The sequence below is a fragment of the Bufo gargarizans genome, chromosome 7 (genome assembly GCF_014858855.1).
Source record: "Bufo gargarizans isolate SCDJY-AF-19 chromosome 7, ASM1485885v1, whole genome shotgun sequence".
Taxonomy (NCBI): Eukaryota; Metazoa; Chordata; class Amphibia; order Anura; family Bufonidae; genus Bufo; species Bufo gargarizans.
In genome coordinates, this window is record NC_058086.1 from 81,108,380 (window position 1) to 81,130,022 (window position 21,643).

At 43.5% G+C, this 21,643-nt stretch overlaps 1 protein-coding gene across 2 annotated transcripts in view; it reads right to left on the bottom strand.

Moving 5' to 3' along the window:
• Window positions 1–272: 272 nt before the first annotated feature.
• Window positions 273–21,643, bottom strand: part of EP300 (E1A binding protein p300) — a 248,573-nt gene continuing 227,202 nt past the window's right edge. The window contains exons 29-32 of one of the 2 annotated variants that reach the window (XM_044302316.1): window positions 15,898–15,936; window positions 4,810–4,971; window positions 3,906–4,187; window positions 273–3,644 (exon numbers count right to left, since the gene is read on the bottom strand). In XM_044302316.1, the coding sequence (XP_044158251.1) occupies window positions 1,488–3,644; window positions 3,906–4,187; window positions 4,810–4,971; window positions 15,898–15,936 (2,640 nt within the window). In that variant the 3' untranslated portion in view covers window positions 273–1,487. The remainder of the gene's footprint in view (window positions 3,645–3,905; window positions 4,188–4,809; window positions 4,972–15,897; window positions 15,937–21,643) is intronic. The other variant, XM_044302317.1, reaches the window with a different exon arrangement.

Below are 21,643 nucleotides of genomic sequence, written 5' to 3' on the forward strand. Positions count from 1 at the left end.
CTGTCTCACACAGTTTATTTAACAATAAGTAATAAATGAAATGCAACAATTTGTACAGTGATTTAAATTTTGTATTTAGAAGAGCCCGGTTCATTGCATGATTTACACCATTTAACACACATTACTGAAAGAGGGGGAGACATGGAAAGTAGTCTTTCCTGTTTCTCCATGTACAAATTTTTCAAGGATAAAGGATTGAACAGTCATGACCAGCATCATGTGAACACTGGTATTCTTAGTTCTCTTTTACTCAGATTTTACAGTAATATGGATGGGGTAAAAAAAAAAAAAAAAAAAAAAAAAAAAAAAAAAAAAAAAAGATTTTTAACTATTAACCTTTTCCAGAATCGACAGTCCAATAAATATAGTACATCTGACCTGGCTGGTACAATAATATAGTAAAATAAACAAAATATATTTCCTTGATGCCCCTTTGAAACATGTATACATAACACCATTTAGGTTGCAAATACTTGCCTTAACAGAATATTTTCTGGGCTTCTTTTGTAAAAGATAAGGTAAACAAGACAAGAGGGCAGAAATGTACATTATTCTTATGCCTTGCACCCAATCAGCTCCCAGCACAGAAAAGAAGGGTAGGGCTATTTGTTATTTATATATATCATTTTATTTATATGTATGTATATATCTTCTGTTTTAAAGCAACATTAAACCATCCTCTGAAAACCTCTGTGTTTGCAGCACAGCAGTCCCATCTCACCAATTTTAAACAATCAATGCCTGGCAAAAGGGCAACCGACCATAAAAAGTAGCCTCTTCCAACTGTGATTCATAATTCCTTTAAATGGGAGACAAATATAATATAATATTTTATACAAAATATTATAATATGTTTAAAAAAAAAAAAAAAAAAAATCACAGCAACTGGAAATTGTGAGCCCTGTATAGAGTGCAATTTGTGGCCAGTGAAAGAATTGACGTGGATTAAAGACAACAACTGAGACAAGGATGGTAACAAGAAAAATAATGGCTATACAAAAACCGTCCAACACCAAATAAAAACAGTCAACATTTTTTCATTAATTTAAGAAAATATAAGACAAACCAAAATTCACAACATAAAAACAGATCATGTTAGGTGTGTAGAAGATCAGGAGCTAGGGAATACTCTGCATCATAACAGGAAGATATCAAGAGGCTGGCCCAGCCACTGAAAATATATTCTTTGTAATAATTATAACAATATTAATATATGCCCCTCCCCACTCTACGTGGGCCTCTTTTCTTTTAACCCTAAAGCACAGTCTCTGAATAAAAATAAAAAAAATAATGGATAAATCAATATCTGAAAAAACCCAACAAGCCCTTCCTTCCCACCCTCCCTAATCCACAAAAAGAAACACAGCTGTTCTTCAGTATAAAAAGTCAGTCTGAGAAGAAAATAAGTTTTTCTTTTCTGGATTTCTTACAAAGTCTTTGCTGAAGTAAAGAAGGATGGAAGTGCAACTTCCTTCTGTCCCCAACAATTAGTGGATGTCTAGTGTATTCTGTGAAAGGCTGGGATTAAGGTCAGAGTTCTCTGCACTCAGACCCAGGTCAGAGATTCCCCCTCCATGAAGACCAGCAATCTGAGACAGCATAGCTGAGGGATCTGGGCTTCCATAGTGTCCTTGATCCATAGGGTTCCCCTGTCCAACACCTACCATGCTCGGATGAGGAGAACTTGTCTGGGGAGAAACATGATGAGGAGATGGCTGGGGCTGCATGCGTGGAGATGGGCTAGAATGAGGGGGCTGGGACTGTGGACGTGGAGATGGAACAGGCTGTGGAGAACGCACTTGGTTACTTAATGAAGGGGGGAGTTGCTGGCCTTGGAGGTGGGGTGACTGGGAAGGACCTGGCAACATATGTTGCTGTGGACTCATTGGATTCTGCTGTGCTGGAGATCCAATCTGCTGGTGCAAAAGGCGTTGCTGGAAGGTCTGCAAGCTATTACCAGCATCTGCAGGCATTCCCTGGCTCATCTGTCCAATGCTACCTTGTTGCATCTGCATATGGTGCTGAAGTCGTTGTTGCTGTTGTGCATAACCACCCATAACCTGGTGCTGCTGAAACTGACTATGGTTAACCATTCCAGGGCCAGCTCCTTGTTGCTGCTGCTGTTGCATCATTTGCTGACGTCTAAGAATCATCTCTCGAAACTGTGGTGATATTCCAGCATGGTTCATGTTCACCTGTTGGCCTTGCGAATTCATTCCTGCTATACCTGTTTGTGAAGGAGGTGGTTGCTGAGGTGACTGCTGCTGAGGTGTTTGAGGTGGCTGGGACATGGTAGGACGCTGTCCTACTGCCGGCATTGGATTTAAGCCCTGCATGCCTGCACTGGGGTGCACAACTTGGGAAGGCATTCCTGTCATGTTGCCAATAGTTTGTGGTGCTTGGCTGCTGGCATATTTTGCTGCTCTCTGTTTGATAAAAGCAGCCAAAAGTTGTGGATTAGAGTGTAGGATATTCAGCACCTGCTGCTGTTGCATTGGTGAGCTGGGAGACCGCAAAGTACGCAGAAGGTTTTGAAGTGCAGCTTGTGGCAAGGAACCTTGCTTAGCTTGGCTTGGTCCAGGAACCTGCCCCATACCTGGTTGTGGAGGCATATTTATTGGTTGCCCCTGTTGCACAGGCATAACAGGTGATCTGTGCATGTTTGGCTGCATTGTTTGGGGTTGGCCAAGGCTAGTTTGTACCCATTGAGGTTGTGGTTGCTGTGGAGGCTGTGGCATACCTGCTGGACTCATTCCAGAATCGATAAGACTTGGTCCTCGTGGACCTTGCTGTGGGTTTATTCCCATTGGCTGCATGGGTTGAATTTGGTGAGAGTTCATCATGGGCCGAGGGAAAATTTGAGTCTTTGCCATTTGCCTTTGAGTCTCTGCTGCCCGCTGAATTTGCATGGCCATCTCCACAGCAGCTGGAGGAGGACCAGGCTGCTGTACTGAACCACCCTGAGGTGGTGTGGGAGAAGTAATTTGTCCAGCTGCCTTGCCTTGTGATATACTACTAGAGGACTGAGTACGTGCCATACCATATGGAGGGATATTATTAGGTGGCGGTGGTTGGGATGACTGTTGAGACTGGGGTTGAGGAGTCTGTGGTGTTGGCGGCTGCTGTCCAGTGGGTGTTGTTGGGCCAGCAGAATTTGGTGAGGGAAGCCCTTGTTGTGGGCCAACTACACCTGTTCTCTGCATGCTAGCCATACGCCTCCGCAGCATTTGGGCTTGCTGAAGTCTGTGCTGTAATTGTTGCTGCCGTAATTTCTGCTTGATATTGAGGCAGAAGGGTACAGGGCACTTGTTCTCTTGGCAGTGTTTAGCATGATAACAACAGAGAGCAATGAGTTGCTTGCAAATTGGACACCCACCATTTGTCTTACGTTTACAACCCTTTGTGTGCTGAACCACCCTTTTCATCTTCTGACATGATGGCAAAGAACAGTTTGCATTACGGCACTGGCAAGCGTGAACTAAAGACTGGATGCACCGTTGTATGCTTAGTCGACGAGAATCCCCAGGACTTTGTGATGCAGCTGCCTGTTGGTTGTTACTCTCATCATCCAAACCAAGTCCAAGCTTCTCCATTTTGTGCTCATGTGTTTTTGTGTTAAAGCAAGTAATGCACAAGTCGTAATCCTAAATGAAGAAAAAAAAGCTGTCGTTAGAAAAAGTTAAAAACACTGAATAATCTTGAAAAGAATACGTGCAGATAATAAGTGTAAGAATTCTGACAAAACTAGACTATAAATTAAAATGAACAAATGCTATACTTCTTGTAGAAACATTATGCTAGAGTTTAGTTCTCTATATCCAGTTCATATTGATATGCAATTTTACAGTGCATCTCGCACAAGCAGTTTTCTGTTGAGGGCTTGCTAAATTATAACGCACACTTACTTCACAAACTGTGCAGTGCCATCGTGTCTCCACGTGATGCTTGCATTCATTGCAGGTGTAAACAAACCGGTCCTGGCTTTGGGTGTGAAGTTCAACTAACATGCACATTGTTGACCATTTGGCTCTACGCAAAGATGAGAACTCCAGGTGCTTGTCCCTCGCCAAAGTTAGAAAGGCATCCCGTCCATCCATTAAATCACAAGGGATTAGGGGATCTGGTTCCACGATTGGAGGAAGAGAGTTGGCAGCAGGTCCAGCAATCAAGCGGATAACAAAAAATACCTATATATAAAAAATAAAAAAAATTATGTATTTACAGTAAATAATTACAGTTCAAATTGTGAAATGTTAGCAAATGAATAGTGAAACGGACAGTTTAACATAACTTGGTAATATACCTCTTAAAATTAAAGGGGTTGTATCATCTCTGACATTGGGGGCATATCGCTAGGATATGCCCCCAATGACTGATAGGTGCAGGTCCCACCTCTGGAACCCGCACGTATCTTTAGAATGGAGCCCACAAAGTGAAAGAGGGGGCACCATGCCATGTGCGGCCACCTTCCATTCACTTCTAAGGGACTGACTGCTATTTACGTCCGCCCCATAGAAGTTAATGAAGTAGTGGACGTGATTGCGCGGTGTGCTCTCTACTCATTTCAATGGAACTGCCTGAAATAGCTGAGTGTGCCACTTGGCTATTTTCAGCACTCAATTAGGAATGAATGGAGGATGGCTGCATTGCATGGTACACCTTCCTTCACTTCTCGTGCTCCATTTTAAGAACAGGTGCGGGTCCCCAGCTATGTGCCCCCAATGTGAGAGGATATAACCCCCTTGTAATGGGTAAATAATTTTTACCTTTATATTAGCACAGATTGTGACAGTTTCATGAGCTACCAACCTCTTTATGTTTTTCCATTGTAGCATAAAGTTTTTGAGATAAATCATTGGAAACATTAGGCATTCCAGGCTTCTTCTTGCTCCCTCGACTTAAACTACTCTTGTTCTTACTAGTCTTTTTATTATTCTTCTTCTTTGCATTTTTGCTATCACCTTTCCCAACCTTTTGAAGACAAAACAATAGAAATAAATACAACATAAATATTCTCCATTTTGCAAAATGTTTGGACACAGGATAGGTTTAAAAAACAAAAAACACCCCATGAAACAGCTTTCCATTGCAGACAGACAATAGCTATGCTCTAAAGCACCAGTCAACATAAAAAAGGATGCACACTCATTATGGGCATAAGTCAGTACTGGTGTAAAGATCTGTTAGGCATAACTCTAATGACTATAGATTGGATTAAAAATGTCAATTTTTGTCAATGAGACAAAGCGTGGCAAGATACTCAAAACTCAGAAGGATGCTAATACAATGGCAACATGGGTAAAAGTATTACAGATTAAATTTAACGTATTTAAATGTATAACACCCCCATCATTAATAGTATTACTGCATCTACACTAGATGTATTAAAACTGTTACAGAAAAACAGGAAGCAACTGAATGAAATGTGAACAAGGCATTACAAGCAAGCAGTCAGAGCTGCGGCAAAAGAAAATAAGATTTTAAAGGTGTGTAAAAGATCAAAACAGACAGTTCTAATTAACAATTGCCCTTTTGTGATGTGTTCATACGATGCAGTGATGGGTTGAGTGGCCCACAACCAGGGGCACTGCTGAGCTGTTTGTTAGCCCCATACATAAACTTCTAGCATTAATAATATAGATTCTCCAGAATGATTACAAGGAGATTGTAAGTAGTTACTAATACAGACATGTCAGGAGAGGTGACTGTTCTGGAATGTTTCTCACATTCAGGGACTACAAAAGATGATAATTACCATAGGTCGCACTACATTTTTCACGGCAGAGTGAAAATATTCCAATTTTTTAGCCGAGGTGGGGTATGAAAGTTGCAGTAATTCAAATACATAAGGATAAATAACAGAGAGATAAGTTCAAAAGTATTCCCACGTACATTGGCGCATGGGAGAGAGAACTGAATTGCAAACTGGATGATAGGGACAAAAACTATATCTTGTCACACTCACACGGATTTTCTAAATGTATTCTGACGCAGGAAAATTCCCTAAAAATTCTAACTAGGTGGTATAGAACCCCCGAGATGTTATTCAAAATGGGTTTGGTATCCGATGATTCATGTTGGAGGTGCGGGAAGGACAGAGGTTCTATATCACACCTGTGGTGGTTCTGTCCGAGTTTGAAGGCATTTTGGGGAGATATTGAAAAATTAATCAACGAGATATGTTCTGTTGACCTGAAACTTACCCCGGAACTAGTTCTTTTGTGGTTACCCCTAACTGGATTCAGACCAAATAGAATGAGTCTTCCCACACATATGATCGCAGCTGCAAAATTGTTAGTCCCTATGAAATGGAGAGATAAGGACCCGCCGTCCCTTAGGATGTGGCATGAGAAAATGAGCGATATGTGCAGAATGGAGGAATTAGTGGGTTGGACTTATAACACAAGAGATAAATATTTGCAGGTCTGGGATCCGTGGATAAAGTACACTAGGAAGATAGATATGGAGGAGATTGACAAGGATCGGGTATTAGGAAAGTAAGCTGATGTGAGGTTCCCATCATACACGCCCCAAGTAACTCGATCCTGTTAAGGGGGAATATGCTGCCAATTGAGCCGGGTCTTGACGGAACCTCAATAATTTATCTTGGGGAACGAGTTATATGACACAGTGGATGGAAGGTATTAGTAATCATTGGACAACATCATAGGCGACAGGACTAATATGTTCTATTAGTTATATGTGTTGTTAGTGTCTATTTGTATGTACTCACCTGATATTCCATATGTACATTTAGAGATATCAGAAATTACGATAAGATTGGAGGTCTTCACATGCCTGTAGTGTCGGGTCATAGCCCTAGAAGCCTAATTGATACTTGATTGTGTTAATGGTGAAGATGTCTAGTCTGTCTTTTGCAATAGGTTTCCTTAAGGAGACTGTTATCACTGTATGTACTTTGTATATGCTTTTATTTACCAATAAAAACAGATTTGACACATAAGGATAAATAACATTAACCTCCTCCCGTCACACTAACGCCGAAAGGAGTCAGTGCTGCGGCGCTCCCAGGTCACACTAACGTCATCTCGCGTGAGCCGAGATTTCCTGTGAACGCGCGCTCACGGGAGCGCACGTTCACAAGTTCATCTGCAGCCTGCCGGCCGCGATCATTGGCTGGCAGGCTGTGGATTTTTGAATCGACCAATAAAATGGTTATGTCAGACGCTATTTTGAAAATAGCGTCTGATATAACTGCTGCCTGGTCCCCTGGTGGTCCCTTTTGCTTGGATCGACCACTAGAGGACACAGGCAGCTCTGTAAGTAGCACCAAATCACCACACTACACATTAGATATTACCCTGTCATTTATTTATTTAACCCCTTATTTAGCACCTGATCACCCATATTAGACTCCCTGATTACCCTGATCACCCTCTTATCCACCCCCCTGTCATTGATCACCCCCCCCCCCCCCCCCCTGTAAGGGTTCCTCATCCCTGCCAGGTAGTTAGCTACTTGCTAGGTAGTTTAGCGCCCAGCCCACCGCACCGCAGTCACTGATTTGTCGCTGATCAGCGTCATCAATGTCGCTAATCAGCACTAGTACTATATAGTATCTGTAAGTGATCAATGCTGATCGCAATCAGATCTATATAAGTACATTAGGGTCACCTTAGGTTCTACAAAAAAAACGCAGTGTTCGCCCGATCAGGCCTGATCTTGTGCGCACACTTGCGTTCAGTCCGCCCCACCGCAGTGACAATTTTTTTTTTCTGATCACTGCAAAAACACCGTAAAATTGCTGCGCCGCTATAAAAGATCACTTTTGAGCTTTTTGGATCTTTATTAGCGATCGCAGCTTTACTTCGCAAGCACTCCTTTTTACTAGGTAGGTTTGCTCTTTTTCCCGGGTAGTCTCAGAGGAATACCCCCTAAATTTAGTGAACCCAAAATGTCAAACAAGGGGTATTCCGCTGAAGAGGCCTACAGGATTCTGACCGTGATGGATGAAAGCGATGGGGACGCCTTATCCGCTGAATCCAGTAGTTCAGAATATGAACCTGTACACAGCAGTGGCACTCTAACCGCTAGTGAAGATGACGAGGTTGAGGTCCCTGCTACGGTCAGGCGTACCCGATCCCATGTCAGAGTTCTGCATACCCCGCATGATGATCCTCATTTGCAGCAGAGTGGTGCTAGCGCTGATCTTGCTTATGGTGCGGCATACACCAGCAGCGCAGCACACCCTGGACCTTCTACCAGCACTGCCGTATTCCCTGGTGAAGTGGCGAGCACCAGAAGGGCAGTTCCAGCTGGTACAGTGGCACGTGCAATAACTCCCCCGTCGCAGCCACCGCGTTCACAGGCCCGTAGAACCCTTAGTCTCCCAGAGGTGCTGGCAAATCCTAATTGGCAGTCCCCTGATTCCGCCGCACCCGTATTGCCCCCTTTCACCGCCCAGTCTGGAGTTAGCGTGGAGACGGCTCATTTAGGATCGGCCCTTCAGTTTTTTGAGCTGTTCTTCACCGTGGATCTCTATGACCTAGTTGTGGCTGAAACCAACCGCTACGCCACACAGTTTATTACCGCCAATCCGGAAAGCTACTATGCCCAGCCCTTCCGGTGGAAACCAGTCACCGTTTCAGAGTTAAAAAATTTTTGGGGCCTTATCCTCAGCATGGGTCTAACTAAAAAAAATGTATTGCGGTCATATTGGTCTAAAGACCCAATACATTACATGCCCGTGTTCTCTGCTGCAATGTCCAGGGCACGTTTTGAGGTCATCATGTGCTTTATGCATTTCGCTGACAATAGCACCTGTCATCCAAGAGGCCACCCTGCTTATGACCGGCTCCACAAAATTCGGCCCCTCATAGACCATTTGTCATCCAGATTTGCAGATGCGTATACCCCTAATCAAAACATCTGCATAGACGAGTCCCTAGTACATTTTACCGGGCACCTTGGCATAAAACAGTACATCCCCAGCAAGAGCGCCCGGTATGAGGTCAAACTGTATAAGCTCTGTGAAAGGGCCACAGGCTATACATATCGTTTTAGGGTCTATGAGGGAAAAGACTCAAAACTGGAGCCGGTCGGATGTCCTGACTACCTGGGGAGCAGTGGCAAGATTGTCTGGGACTTGGTGTCACCCTTATTCCACAAGGGGTACCACTTATACGTGGACAATTTTTACTCAAGCGTGGCCCTCTTTCAGCACTTACATATAGTCGGAATTCAATGCTGTGGCACCGCGCGACCTAGTCGCCGGGGCTTCCCCCAACGGCTCGTTAGTACCAGACTTGCACGGGGGGAGAGGGCTGCCTTGTGTGACCAAGAACTGCTTGCGGTGAAGTGGAGGGACAAGAGGGACGTTTACCTTCTGTCCACCATTCACGCAGACACGACAATGTACAAATTGAAAGGGCAACTGGAGTCATTGTGAAACCCCTCTCTGTCCACGACTATAACCTTCACATGGGAGGGGTGGACTTCAATGACCAGATGTTAGCTCCCTATTTAGTTTTCCGCAGAACCAGATGCTGGTATAAGAAGGTGTCTGTTTATTTGATCCAATTGGCGATGTACAATAGTTTTGTTCTCTACAGTAAGGCTGGGAGAACAGGATCCTTCCTAAAATTCCAGGAAGAGATCATTTCGGAAATCCTGTAGCCATGAGGGTCCGTGCCCCAAGGCCCTGATGTAGTGAGCCGGCTACATGGCAGACCCTTCCCGTCTGTCTATCCTGGTACCCCAACTCAACGTTCCCCAAGAAAAAGATGTCGTGTCTGTAGCAGGGGTGGAATAAGGCGTGACACCACCTTTTTTTGTCCCGACTGTCCTGACCAGCCTGCCCTATGCATAGGGGAGTGTTTCCGCAAGTTCCACACTCAGGTACACTATTAGCATAGGGATTGTGTACACAGGACAGGCACACAGGGGTCTTAGGGCCCTTTCACACAGAGCTGCCACAAACCTCTCCTTTCACCTGGGACAAAGTGCATAATGTACTTCGCCACATCTCTGGGCGATTTGCGCTTTGCACATTGTACCATGGGGAAGGAGAGGTTTGTACAATAAGGGTAAAAAAAAAAAAAAAAAAATCACCGGTAAGCAAAAAAGTTATTGCTCTGTTTCAAAAGTTTATAAAAGTTAATGTTAATAAATTTATTGAGTTGCGGCCTTTTTTTTTTTTTTGGCCTTCTAGGTGGACTAAGCGATCAAGCAACTGCAGCACTGATGTGCATTCTGACAGAAGCATTGCGCTGCTGTCAGATTACACAAAAGTCAGTGTATGCGGCGCTGCAAGGCGAGATTTCTCCTCTGCACTAAAAGATACGTTTGCCGAGGCATAGGAGCTGAGGAGGCGGCGGTGTTCATATACTTTGGCAAACACTTTGTATAAATAAAAAAATCCCTGCAATGATTTATTCATCCACATCAATTGATGTGAATGGAGAAATCGGGTTTGCCAGGGCATACGAGCTAAGTGGGTATGGATGTTGGGCGGAGCTCCTATGTCCTGGCAGACGCCTTTCCCCTCTTTTTTTTTTGGGCAGAGATTTTTTCATCCACATTGATCGATGTGAATGAAATAATCTGTGCCGTTCATTTTTTTCTTTCAGCCCAGAGGCTGAACGGAAAAAAAAAATTTCATTACCTGTATGCTCAATATAAGGAGAATAGCAGAAACTCCTAATGCTGGCCATACATGTAATGATTGCGGAGACCCCCAAATGCCAGGGCAGTACAAACACCCCACAAATGACCCCATTTTGGAAAGAAGACACCCCAAGGTATTCGCTGAGGGGCATATTGAGTCCATCAAAGTTTTAAATTTTTTACCCAAGTTAGCGGAAATTGAGAGTTTGTGAGAAAAAAACTAAAAAAAAAAATCAATTTCCGCTAACTTATGCAAAAAAAAAAAAAAAAAAAAATCTATGAACTCACCATGCCCCTCATTGAATACCTTGGGGTGTCTTCTTTCCAAAATGGGGTCACATGTGGGGTATTTATACTGCCCTGGCTTTTTAGGGGCCCTAAAGCGTGAGAAGAAGTCTGGGATCCAAATGTCTAAAAATGCCCTCCTAAAAGGAATTTGGGCACCTTTGCGCATCTAGGCTGCAAAAAAGTGTCACACATGTGGTATCGCCGTACTCAGGAGAAGTTGGGGAATGTGTTTTGGGGTGTCATTTTACATATACCCATGCTGGGTGAGATAAATATCTTGGTCAAATGCCAACTTTGTATAAAAAAAAAAAAAAGGGAAATGTCTTTTGCAAAGATATTTCTCTCACCCAGCATGGGTATATGTAAAATGACACCCCAAAACACATTCCCCAACTTCTCCTGAGTACGGCGATACCAGATGTGTGACACTTTTTTGAAGCCTAGGTGGGCAAAGGGGCACACATTCCAAAGAGCACCTTTCAGATTTCACTGGTCATTTTTTACAGATTTTGATTGCAAACTACTTCTCACACATATGGGCCCCTAAAATGCCAGGGCAGTATAACTACCCCACAAGTGACCCCATTTTGGAAAGAAGACACCCCAAGGTATTTTGTGATGGGCATAGTGAGTTCATGGAAGTTTTTATTTTTTGTCACAAGTTAGTGGAATATGAGACTTTGTAAGAAAATGAAAATAAAAATCATCATTTTCTGCTAACTTGTGACAAAAAATAAAAAGTTCTATGAACTCACTATGCCCATCAGTGAATACCTTAGGGTGTCTACTTTCCGAAATGGGGTCATTTGTGGGGGTTTTCTACTGTCTGGGCATTGTAGAACCTCAGGAAACATGACAGGTGCTCAGAAAGTCAGAGCTGCTTCAAAAAGCGGAAATTCACATTTTTGTACCATAGTTTGTAAACGCTATACCCAAACCATTTTTTATATATGGATGTCGTTTTTTTTTTGCAAAATTTTACAACTGAAAGTGAAAAATGACATTTTTTTGCAAAAGAATTGTTAAATTTCGATTAATAACAAAAAAAAAGTAAAAATGTCAGCAGCAATGAAATACCACCAAATGAAAGCTCTATTAGTGAGAAGAAAAGGAGATAAAATTTATTTGGGTGGTAAGTTGCATGACCGAGCAATAAACCTCTAAAGTTGTGGAGTGCCGATTTGTAAAAAAGAGCCTGGTCACTAGGGGGGTATAAACCTGTGGTCCTTAAGTGGTTAAGGACTTGTTCACATCTGCATTGGAGGCTCTGCTCGTGGCATCTGTTGCAGATTCTATAAAAAGACTGGACAACAGCCTGCCCAAAGTGACCAATAACAAAGCTCCTAGCAGTACAAAGCTTTGTCATTGTTTTTTTTCTGGAACTAGTAGCATCACTGCGCTGCCTGCGCTATTCACAGCGCACCCCTGCACTGATAAATGGCAGGAAAAAGCCTAACACGTATTGGTAAGCATAAGACTTCTTTTTAGGGAGTAAATAGCCTATGACGCTTGTACAGGTATTATTGTGGTCTCTAATAATTACCATTTACTAATCACTTGATTTTCCATTAACCCCAATAATGGCACAGGCAGGAGTCCTCTTCTGGACTCTATTACGACTGATTAACAGAATGCCTCTAAAGGCATTCAGTCATGGAATTGAGTTATGGTCCGTAGTAACGAATCCATAACGCAATTGAGTAAATGCCACAACACAAACCCGCATGTGACCAGACAATTCACTCAGTCTCCTCCATTCAAATACACTGCACCTGACATATGCATTTGCACAATTGGGAGTTTAGTGACGGGTGCTAGAATGGAGGTGGCTGAGCGAGGTGTCTGGTCACCTGACCCTCCATCAGCGGCCATCTTATGGGCACAACTTTTATGCAGAAAGGACAGAAGATTTGCTCAATAAGGAGACTTATGGCAGATGGCACAGAATATCAAAGGCTATATTAGTGTAATATCTCATCTTATCATGCCTACACCCATTTATAATGCAAATGGTTATGGTCCAATGTATAGTGTTTTAATATCTAAAAACCAATAAAATTTCAAATCTACTACTGTGTGAATGAGCAAGACATTAACATAAAATGGTATAGACACATTGATAACACCGTTCAAATCTGTTAAAAAGAGCCTGCAATAGCACCATCAAAAAGTGTGCAGCATCACTTCAAACAGGCGATGGTGCCACTCAGCGCCAGCTTCCTGGAGCCTGACTGCCCACTCAGTGTCCCAGCACCAAGTTATGGAATTGTGTCCCAGTTTGGTGCCGGGGCTCATGTATATGGCGACATTTGTGTTCCAGATAATCATCTAAGCCTACATTTACATGTGCTGAATTCAAGTCTGCTGCACTATTTTGTCTGGTGGAGTGCCTGGCTCCCTGACTAAAACCTGATGGAAACCAATATACTCAATAAGGTCCTTCGGGCGTAGTCCACAGGCATTGTGCAACAGCTGGTGCTTCAGTGCAACAAATATTTAGCAGAGATATGAATGAAGCATTTTTAGTAAGAAAGAAAGTAAAGAAATCATCATTGGTAATAAAGAAAACTATTCCTAAGGCTAGTTTCACGCTAGCGGCAGGGGACTCCGGCAAGCTGTTCTGGCGGGTGAATGTATGCAATACTTTTATTCCTGCTGCTTCTCACCGTGCCGCTGTCAGATTTCTACCCCCTTTATAGTCAATGGGGACGGAGCGGCAGTCCGGAGACACGTGAACTAGCGGCAGGATGGATCCGACAGGCTGTTCACCCGCCAGAGTCCCCTGCCGCTAGTGTGAAAGTACCCTAACACACACACATAAGATAGGGCTAGAAAAAACATCTGCCTGCAAGCCTTAATCAGTGTCAGAATGGTGCAGTTTAATACAGAAAGATCACTTGATCAAGATTATGCGTTAGAAGGGGGTCCAGAATGATTTGCAAATTTGTTTGCAAAGGCCCAGAAATTTCAGATAGCAGAATTGTATAGAGCCCTGAGGTACCCATATAATAATTTTCTCCATCATGTAAATTTTTTACAAAATCCTATTTGCCTCATCCATAAAGTAAAAAATGCTCAACTCAAATCTTTAGTGGCATGCAACAAAAGTATTGCACTTCGACTCATATTACCAACACTATGTTTCAATATATTCTATTTGTAGCAGTCGACTTGTCTGGCATAATCACAATGGTCTTCCATTACTACTGTTTGTATTACTTTTCTGAGGGCTGAATTACGCAAAGGAAAATTGGCTTAGTGGCCAATGGCAATGAGTCTGACTTCACTTTTCATTTCTCAGAGTTCCTTTGGAAAATAAAAGGTGGAATATGATTGATTGCTATGGGCAACTAAGAGAGTTTTCCTTTGCAACAGTTGTAATGATGCAAGTACACCGCAATAGCTGCACGATCAGACAGGCTTACTATAATAAATTACGATGATAGTCCGTTCAGGTCGGGAGCGGCTGTGTGCATGAGCCCTAAAGCGGCCATAAACATTAGCTGTTGGTCAACGATCATTCTACCAAACAGCTCGCTCTCTTACGACTACCTCATTCACATACACAGTTGGTCCAGCTGAATCTGTGCGTGTATTCAGTAGGGAGAGAGAAAAGTAAGACACTGCCAGACACTTCTGATGCTGACTTACCACCTGGGAGAACAAGGACTGGGTGATAATATTCACTTCCAGCAATCCTTCTCTCCCTGACATCATCCGTCATGGAAGAGATGGGAGCTTCCCATACACAGACTGTCTGTTGAACCCACTAGTACACTAATAAGTATTGGAGCCTTAAGCCTGCCACTAAGGCCCCTTTCACATGAGCACGCTCAGTGTGAGGAAGGGATCGTGCAGTTTGGACTACAGAAGTGTATGGCATTATCATGATTGATAATGCTGTGAGCCTCTGCATGACCTTTCTGTAACGGAATCATGCTGACAGCTTTATGGGGGCCGCTCCATACAGGCCCACAGGTACGTCACAGTGGCTAAATGGATTAAAACCACCGGCATAATATTGTGCAGACACACTCAGGGGAACTTGTCACCATGAAAATACAGTACAATCTTAGGCAGCATGTTATAGGGCAGCAGATGAGTAGATTAACATATAGTTGAGGAGAACAATTAGTGTAACTTGCATTTTATTAATTTAAATCTGTTCTTTCTCAGCTCAGTAACCAAGTGAGGTGTCTTATCAGCAATTGACAACCTTCCCTGTAAACCATGTATAGAAACTGTCAATGATAAAAATGGCTCATTTGGCTACTGAGCTCAGAACAAGCAGAGCCTTAAAGAAGATTCTGACCTGTTAGAAAGGTACATGATGCAATCTGCAGTGAATGTAAACTCAGTGTCGGTTTGAGAGATATTCTCTCCCTTCTGTTAGATGTGTCCTGTAACCAACTCGCCTCCATCTGACACAGGAGATGGTCAGCTAATTCTCTATTCATTCCGGAGACTGACATTGAGGCTCCCTTAGGAATACAAAGAGAAACTGACTTCCTGTCCACACAAGTAGCTGTTATTTGGAAAGTCTGATTGCTGGTCAGGTGACAACCAAGAAGCAGAAGGGATGGGATAGCTCACAAATACAGACACGGGTAAGAAGATTACATTCACCACAGATAACATCACGTACCTTTCTAGCAGGTGAGAAACATTTTTTGCGGGAGTTCTACTTTAAATGAATTACAAGTTTTACCAAATCATTTACCAATAAAAATCTCAATCTGCTCAGATTCTCCTGCCCTATAACATGCTGCTGGCAGATTGAACTGCATTTTCAATGGGACAGGTTCCCTTTAAGACTTGTAAGTTACGAGGTGAAGCCTCCATAGTTTAAACTCGTTTTCCAGCACATCCTACAGACATTCAAAGTGAGATCTGGGGGACTAGGAATGGGTGCAGAATAGGGACACGTAAGGAGCTATTCCAAAACATGCAAGCCAGCTGTGAGATGTGAAAATAAGATACTACCTTGGGAAGGATGTGACAGGACAGAGAACCATCTTGTACCTATGGAGGATAAGACATAGGGACTTATAAAATAGTGCAACCAACTTAGAGCCTCTGCGAATATAGGAGATGACCACTAAAAATGCAATGGGAGACCTTCAACAAGGTTTAAAAGGGAGAACAAAGTCTAAAGAGCATTGAGGAAAAAAAGTTAAGGCTCATTGACGGACAAAGCAGAGATCTGGCCCTTAAGAGAAATCATATACATGTTCCAGGCCAGACTGGAGAAAAGACAATATGGTGAATAGAAAAAACTAGGGCTGCACAATAAATCGAAAAAAATAATAGAATCGCGATAATCGGCAAATGCGATATTGCGATTTGGCCGACCCGAAAATGCCGCGATTATATATAAAGGGGCCCCGCGCACATAACTGCCTTTGCATGTAAATTATTTTACTAGTGTGTGTGAAACAATCTCTCTCCTATTGATAACAGGTCCGGCCTCTGTACTCACTGCCACGATGAATGCAATGCACTGCAGCGAACGGCAGCGAGCTGGCCGGCCGGCGCGTGACTGACGTCACTTAGTAACGCTCCTGCTTCCTGAGTGAGTACAGAGGCGTACACCGGACCTGTTATCAATAGGAGAGAGATTGTTTCACACACACACTAGTAAAATACTTTACACGCAAAGGCAGTTATGTGCGCCGTTTAGGACACATGAGGGGACACACAGGGCCATGAGGGGGACCAGCATAAAATGCTATATGTCTTATGCTGGCCCCCCTCATGGCCCTGTGTGTCATAGCACACATCCCCCACAACACAGCGCCCTCCACAGATCCCCCACAACACAGCGCCCTCCACAGATCCCCCACAACACAGCGCCCTCCACAGATCCCCCACAACACAGCGCCCTCCACAGATCCCCCACAACACAGCGCCCTCCACAGATCCCCCACAACACAGCGCCCTCCACAGATCCCCCACAACACAGCGCCCTCCACAGATCCCCCACAACACAGCGCCCTCCACAGATCCCCCACAACACAGCGCCCTCCACAGATCCCCCATAACTATGTCATACCCAGCCGCGTCAGCGGCTCATATGGGAAAATCCAAGCAAATAGACCTCTAGCACAATTCCCTTAAAATATCGCATCGCACATCGTTATCGCAGTTTTTAGGGCCCTAATCGCAATCGCACAAAATTCTCAACTCGCAACATGAAAATTGGCACTTTCAGGTACAGACCTTTTTCTCCAACTGCGGTAGTGAACCTGAGACTTCCTGCATAGCTGCTCCACTCCTGGTACTCTCTTGGTGGTTGAGATAAGCTACAGCTGTGGAATTCAAATGCAGAGAAGGAGTGTGGAACTGAGCATACCGGATGGCTTTGAAAGAGACCATCGTGCCCAGAACTCATGTGAAAGGGGAAAATGGAAGGCTTGACTAAAAGACACTCTGGATTGGGGAGATCCAAGAATTCCATCCATTAACTAGGAACAAGGGAGGACCCCACTGTTGATAATCCACCTGAATTGGGAGAGAAAGTCCAGGGTAATCAAAAGACTAGGAAGGTAGTCTTCCTCAGAGCAGGCCTTCAAGGAGCGGTTGCCCAGGCATGGAATTACAGCAACTCCCCTAGCATAGTGGAGAGCAATGAAATTGCCATGACCTTGGCAAAAATCTTTGGGGCTTGGCCAAGCCAAAAGGTAAAGACAGGGTCACAAACTGGAAGTGATGCAAACCACTGATGAAATTTTGCAATGGGAATGTGGAGGTAAGTGTTGTGGAAGTCAATGGACAACGGGAACTCGCCAACCTCCAGGGACACAACCAAAGACGATAGGGACTCAATTAAAACTCCAGGTGTACCTAAACAAAAACAAATCATTTCCTCAAGTCCAAAATGAAATTGAGAGCTGTTCTTAGCAACAGTAAAGAGGTTGGAGTAAAACCCTTGGAAACACTCTGAAAGTGAGATGGGAATGATCATGCAAGGAGGTACTGGATGTCTTTAAAGAAAGCTAATGCCCAAGAGAAGACCTTGTATCCAGTCGACACCACCTCCCAAACTAAAACGTAATTTAGGGGATTTGGCTTGCAAGCCAAATCTACTGGAAAAAAAAAAAAAAGCACAGATTTTAACCTAAGGTGATGACTCAAGTGAGGAAAGAGTCTCAAGCAGAAGAGGACTTTGTGAGGAGACTTGAAAACCTTAGTGAATGCTTGCCAGGAAAGATTGGCTTGAAGCATGGAGCAGAAGGAATTCCTACCCCTCACAGTCTCTGAAATAGGCTCTTCCAGGTGCTTCCCAAACAGCTCGTCTGAACAAAACCGCAATAAGCACCTTCTTAGAAGCTACACTGACTTCTCAGGAAAGGAGCCACACCAAGCGAATAGCATACTCCAGGGATACATCAGTAATACTTGGAAACGAGAAGAGCGAGATCCACATAGTATAAGTCCTGATGAGAAAGAAAAAAGGAAAAAAAGGTAATTAGACTTACCGGTAATTCTGTTTCCTTGAGTCCACCATGACTGCTTAACTTTGAGATTGACCCATTGACCCCTTGTAGGGGCAGGAACACAGTTTAAAAGGCCACCACCCACTCTCACTGCTTCCAAATTACCAAGTGGGTGCAACCATAATAAATAAATAAATAATATATATATATATATATATATATATATATATATATATATATATATATATATATATATATATAACAAAGAAATCGGACTGCACTCCAGTTGAATCTTCAGTGAAAAAAGGTTTATTCACCCATAGGTGGCACAAGCGACGTTTCGGCTCGCATATGAGCCTTTCTCAAGCGAGAAAGGCTCATATGCGAGCCGAAACGTCGCTTGTGCCACCTATGGGTGAATAAACCTTTTTTCACTGAAGATTCAACTGGAGTGCAGTCCGATTTCTTTGTTCCGTATTAGTGGGTAAGCACCAGTTACCATACTTGGACAGTGCACCCTCTATATTTGTTTTTTGGCCTGGTGGTGCTGCTGGTAAAAAAAAAATTTTATATATATATATAAAAAAAAATATTTTTTGAGTATTCATTCATACTCTAACTGCTCTGTCATGGTGGACCCAAGGAAATAGAATTACCGGTAAGTCCAATTACGTTTTTTTTCATCAGGGCTTATACTATGGGGATCTCACTCTTCTCGTTTCCAAGTATTCCTGATGTATCCCTGGAGTATGCTATTCGCTTGGTGTGGCTCTTTTCCTGAGAAGTCAATGCCGAAACATTAATACGATAGTGCCTAATAAATGTATTAATACTGGACCAGGTGGCTGCTTTGCAGATTTTATCTAAAGGAAAAACCACCTTTTTCTGCCCATGAGGAGGCCACAGCTCTTGGGAATGGATATCTGTAGGACTATCAAGCCCCGCCGTCTGGTAGCAGCAGGATATAGTGAATTTGATCAAGCGCCCATAGAAGGCCTTGGATGCCTTCTTCCCTTTGTTTGGACCAGTAAACTGAACGAGAAGATTATCCTCCTTCCTGAATTCCTTTGTTGCCTCTAGGTATTGTAAGACAGTACCTAGGACATCAAGGAGTTGGTATTGATCCTCAGATGTACTCGTCACATCTTTAGGGAATGATGGAAGGACAATCTTCTGGTCTCTATGAAAGTCTAAAAAAAAGTTTTTGGGAAGGAACCCTGGATTCAACCTCAACACTATTTTAATCGGAAAATATAGAAAGATAGGGTTCCCGACAGGGGCGCGCCTGGATCTCTCCTAGATGTCTAGCTGATGTTATGGCTATTAGGAAGGCAGCCTTGAGAGTCAGGTGCTTGACTGAAATGTCCTGCACTGGGGTAAAGGGCGGTATCATTAATCTTTTCAAAACCCTGTTACTGTTCCACTGTGGGGTCCTTGGGGTTATGGATGGTCTTAATCTCGAGGCGGCTCTAACAAATCTTACCCATCTATGGCTGGCCAGGTCTGTATCGACCTGGCCAGCCATCTATGGCTGGCCAGGTCTGTATAGCATGCTCCTAAGGCAGAGATCTGTACTTTAAACGTACTGGGTCTCAGACCCAAATCCAGTCCCCTCTGGAGAAAATCAAGAACCTTTACGATGCTTGGGGGAGAATTTAGCGGAGGGTTCTGACCCAGCCAGCTGCAGTATTTTCTCCAGATCTTGATATATATTGCGGAGGTGACTTTTTACTGCTGGATTTGAGGGTATTGATAACCTTTTCAGAAAGAACCCTGCTTTTTAATACTTTGCGCTCAGGATCCATGCCGACAATTTGAACAGGCCCGGATTCTGATGGAGGATCGGACCCTGCGTTAGAATGTCCTCCTGGAGGGGAATTCTCCATGGTTCCTCCAGGGCTAATTCCGGAGAATTCCCCTCAAGATCGGGGACCATTTTCTTTTTGTCCAGTATGGGACCACTAGGATCACTGTTACTGGGTCGGACCTTCTCTTTTGTAGTACTCTGAAAATTAACGCCCAAGGAGGAAAAGCATAGGATAGATTCCAGGTCCAACTGATCGAGAAAGCATCCACCGCCCAAGGCCTTTCCCTGGGGTTTAGAGAGCAAAAGAGTCCTACCTTTGTGTCTTCCCTTGCTGTGAAGAGGTCTATTTGAGGGGTTCCCCATCTTCTGGAGATCTGTCGGAACACCTCTGGACTTGGGGACCATTCCCCAGAGTCTATGGTCTTTCTGCTGAGGAAGTCAGCTTGTACATTTTCTGTATCTTTTAGATGGATTGCTGTGATGGAGGATACATTCTTTTCCACCCAAAAGAATATCTTCCCTGCCAGTTCTTCTAGACTTGGAGATCTCGTGCTTCCCTGGTGCTTTATGTATGGTACTGCTGTCACATTGTCAGAGAGTATCTTGAGGCGTTTTCGGAGTACCACTTTCTGGGATGTTTTTAGCGTCTCCCAGATCGCCCTTAGCTCTCAGTAGTTTGATGATTTTATTTTTATGTCGTCTGACCATCTGCCTTGGTAGTTTGAGGAGTCTACCCTCCTGTACCGCTTGCGTCTGTGAACACTTGGATCTCTGGTACGCCCCTTGACAGATTTCTCTTTTCCATCCACCAATTCAAATCTGATTTTACGTGAATGGGGATGGATATTCTTTTTTCTAGAGAGGACTGTTTTTTAGTCCCAATTCTTCAGGATCCAGAATTGGGTTATCCTGGTATGAGCCTGAGACCACGATACTGATGTGATGCAGGAGTTCATCCTTCCCAATAGACTCATCGCATTGCGTTTGGAGCACTGGGCCTGGCCCTGAATTATTTTAGTTTTTTCTCTGAAGGCTATTAGTTTTTCTTGAGGAAGAGACGTCGTCTGGGTTATCGAATCTAGAAGTACTCCTAGGAATTTCATCTTGGTGGATGGGACCAGACAAGATTTTTATCTGATTTATTATCCAGTCCAACTCTGAAAATCTGCGAGTTAGGCAACTGGTGTGACTGGACGCTTCTAAATCTGGAGTTTCCCAAAATGAGGAAGTCGTCTAGATACGGAAAGATTTTTATTCCCTCTGATCTGAAAGGAGAGATCATTTTCACTACTAGCTTTGTGAAAACCCTTGGGGCATTCCACTACTAGCTTTGTGAAAACCCTTGGGGCAGAAGAAATTCCGAAGGGTAGAGCAATGAAATGGAAGTGGTTTACCACTCCAGTGCTGTCAATCAGTGCGAACCTGAGGTACTTTTGCGAGTTTTCGTGTATGGGGACGTGATAATAAGTGTCCTTCAGATCTATGG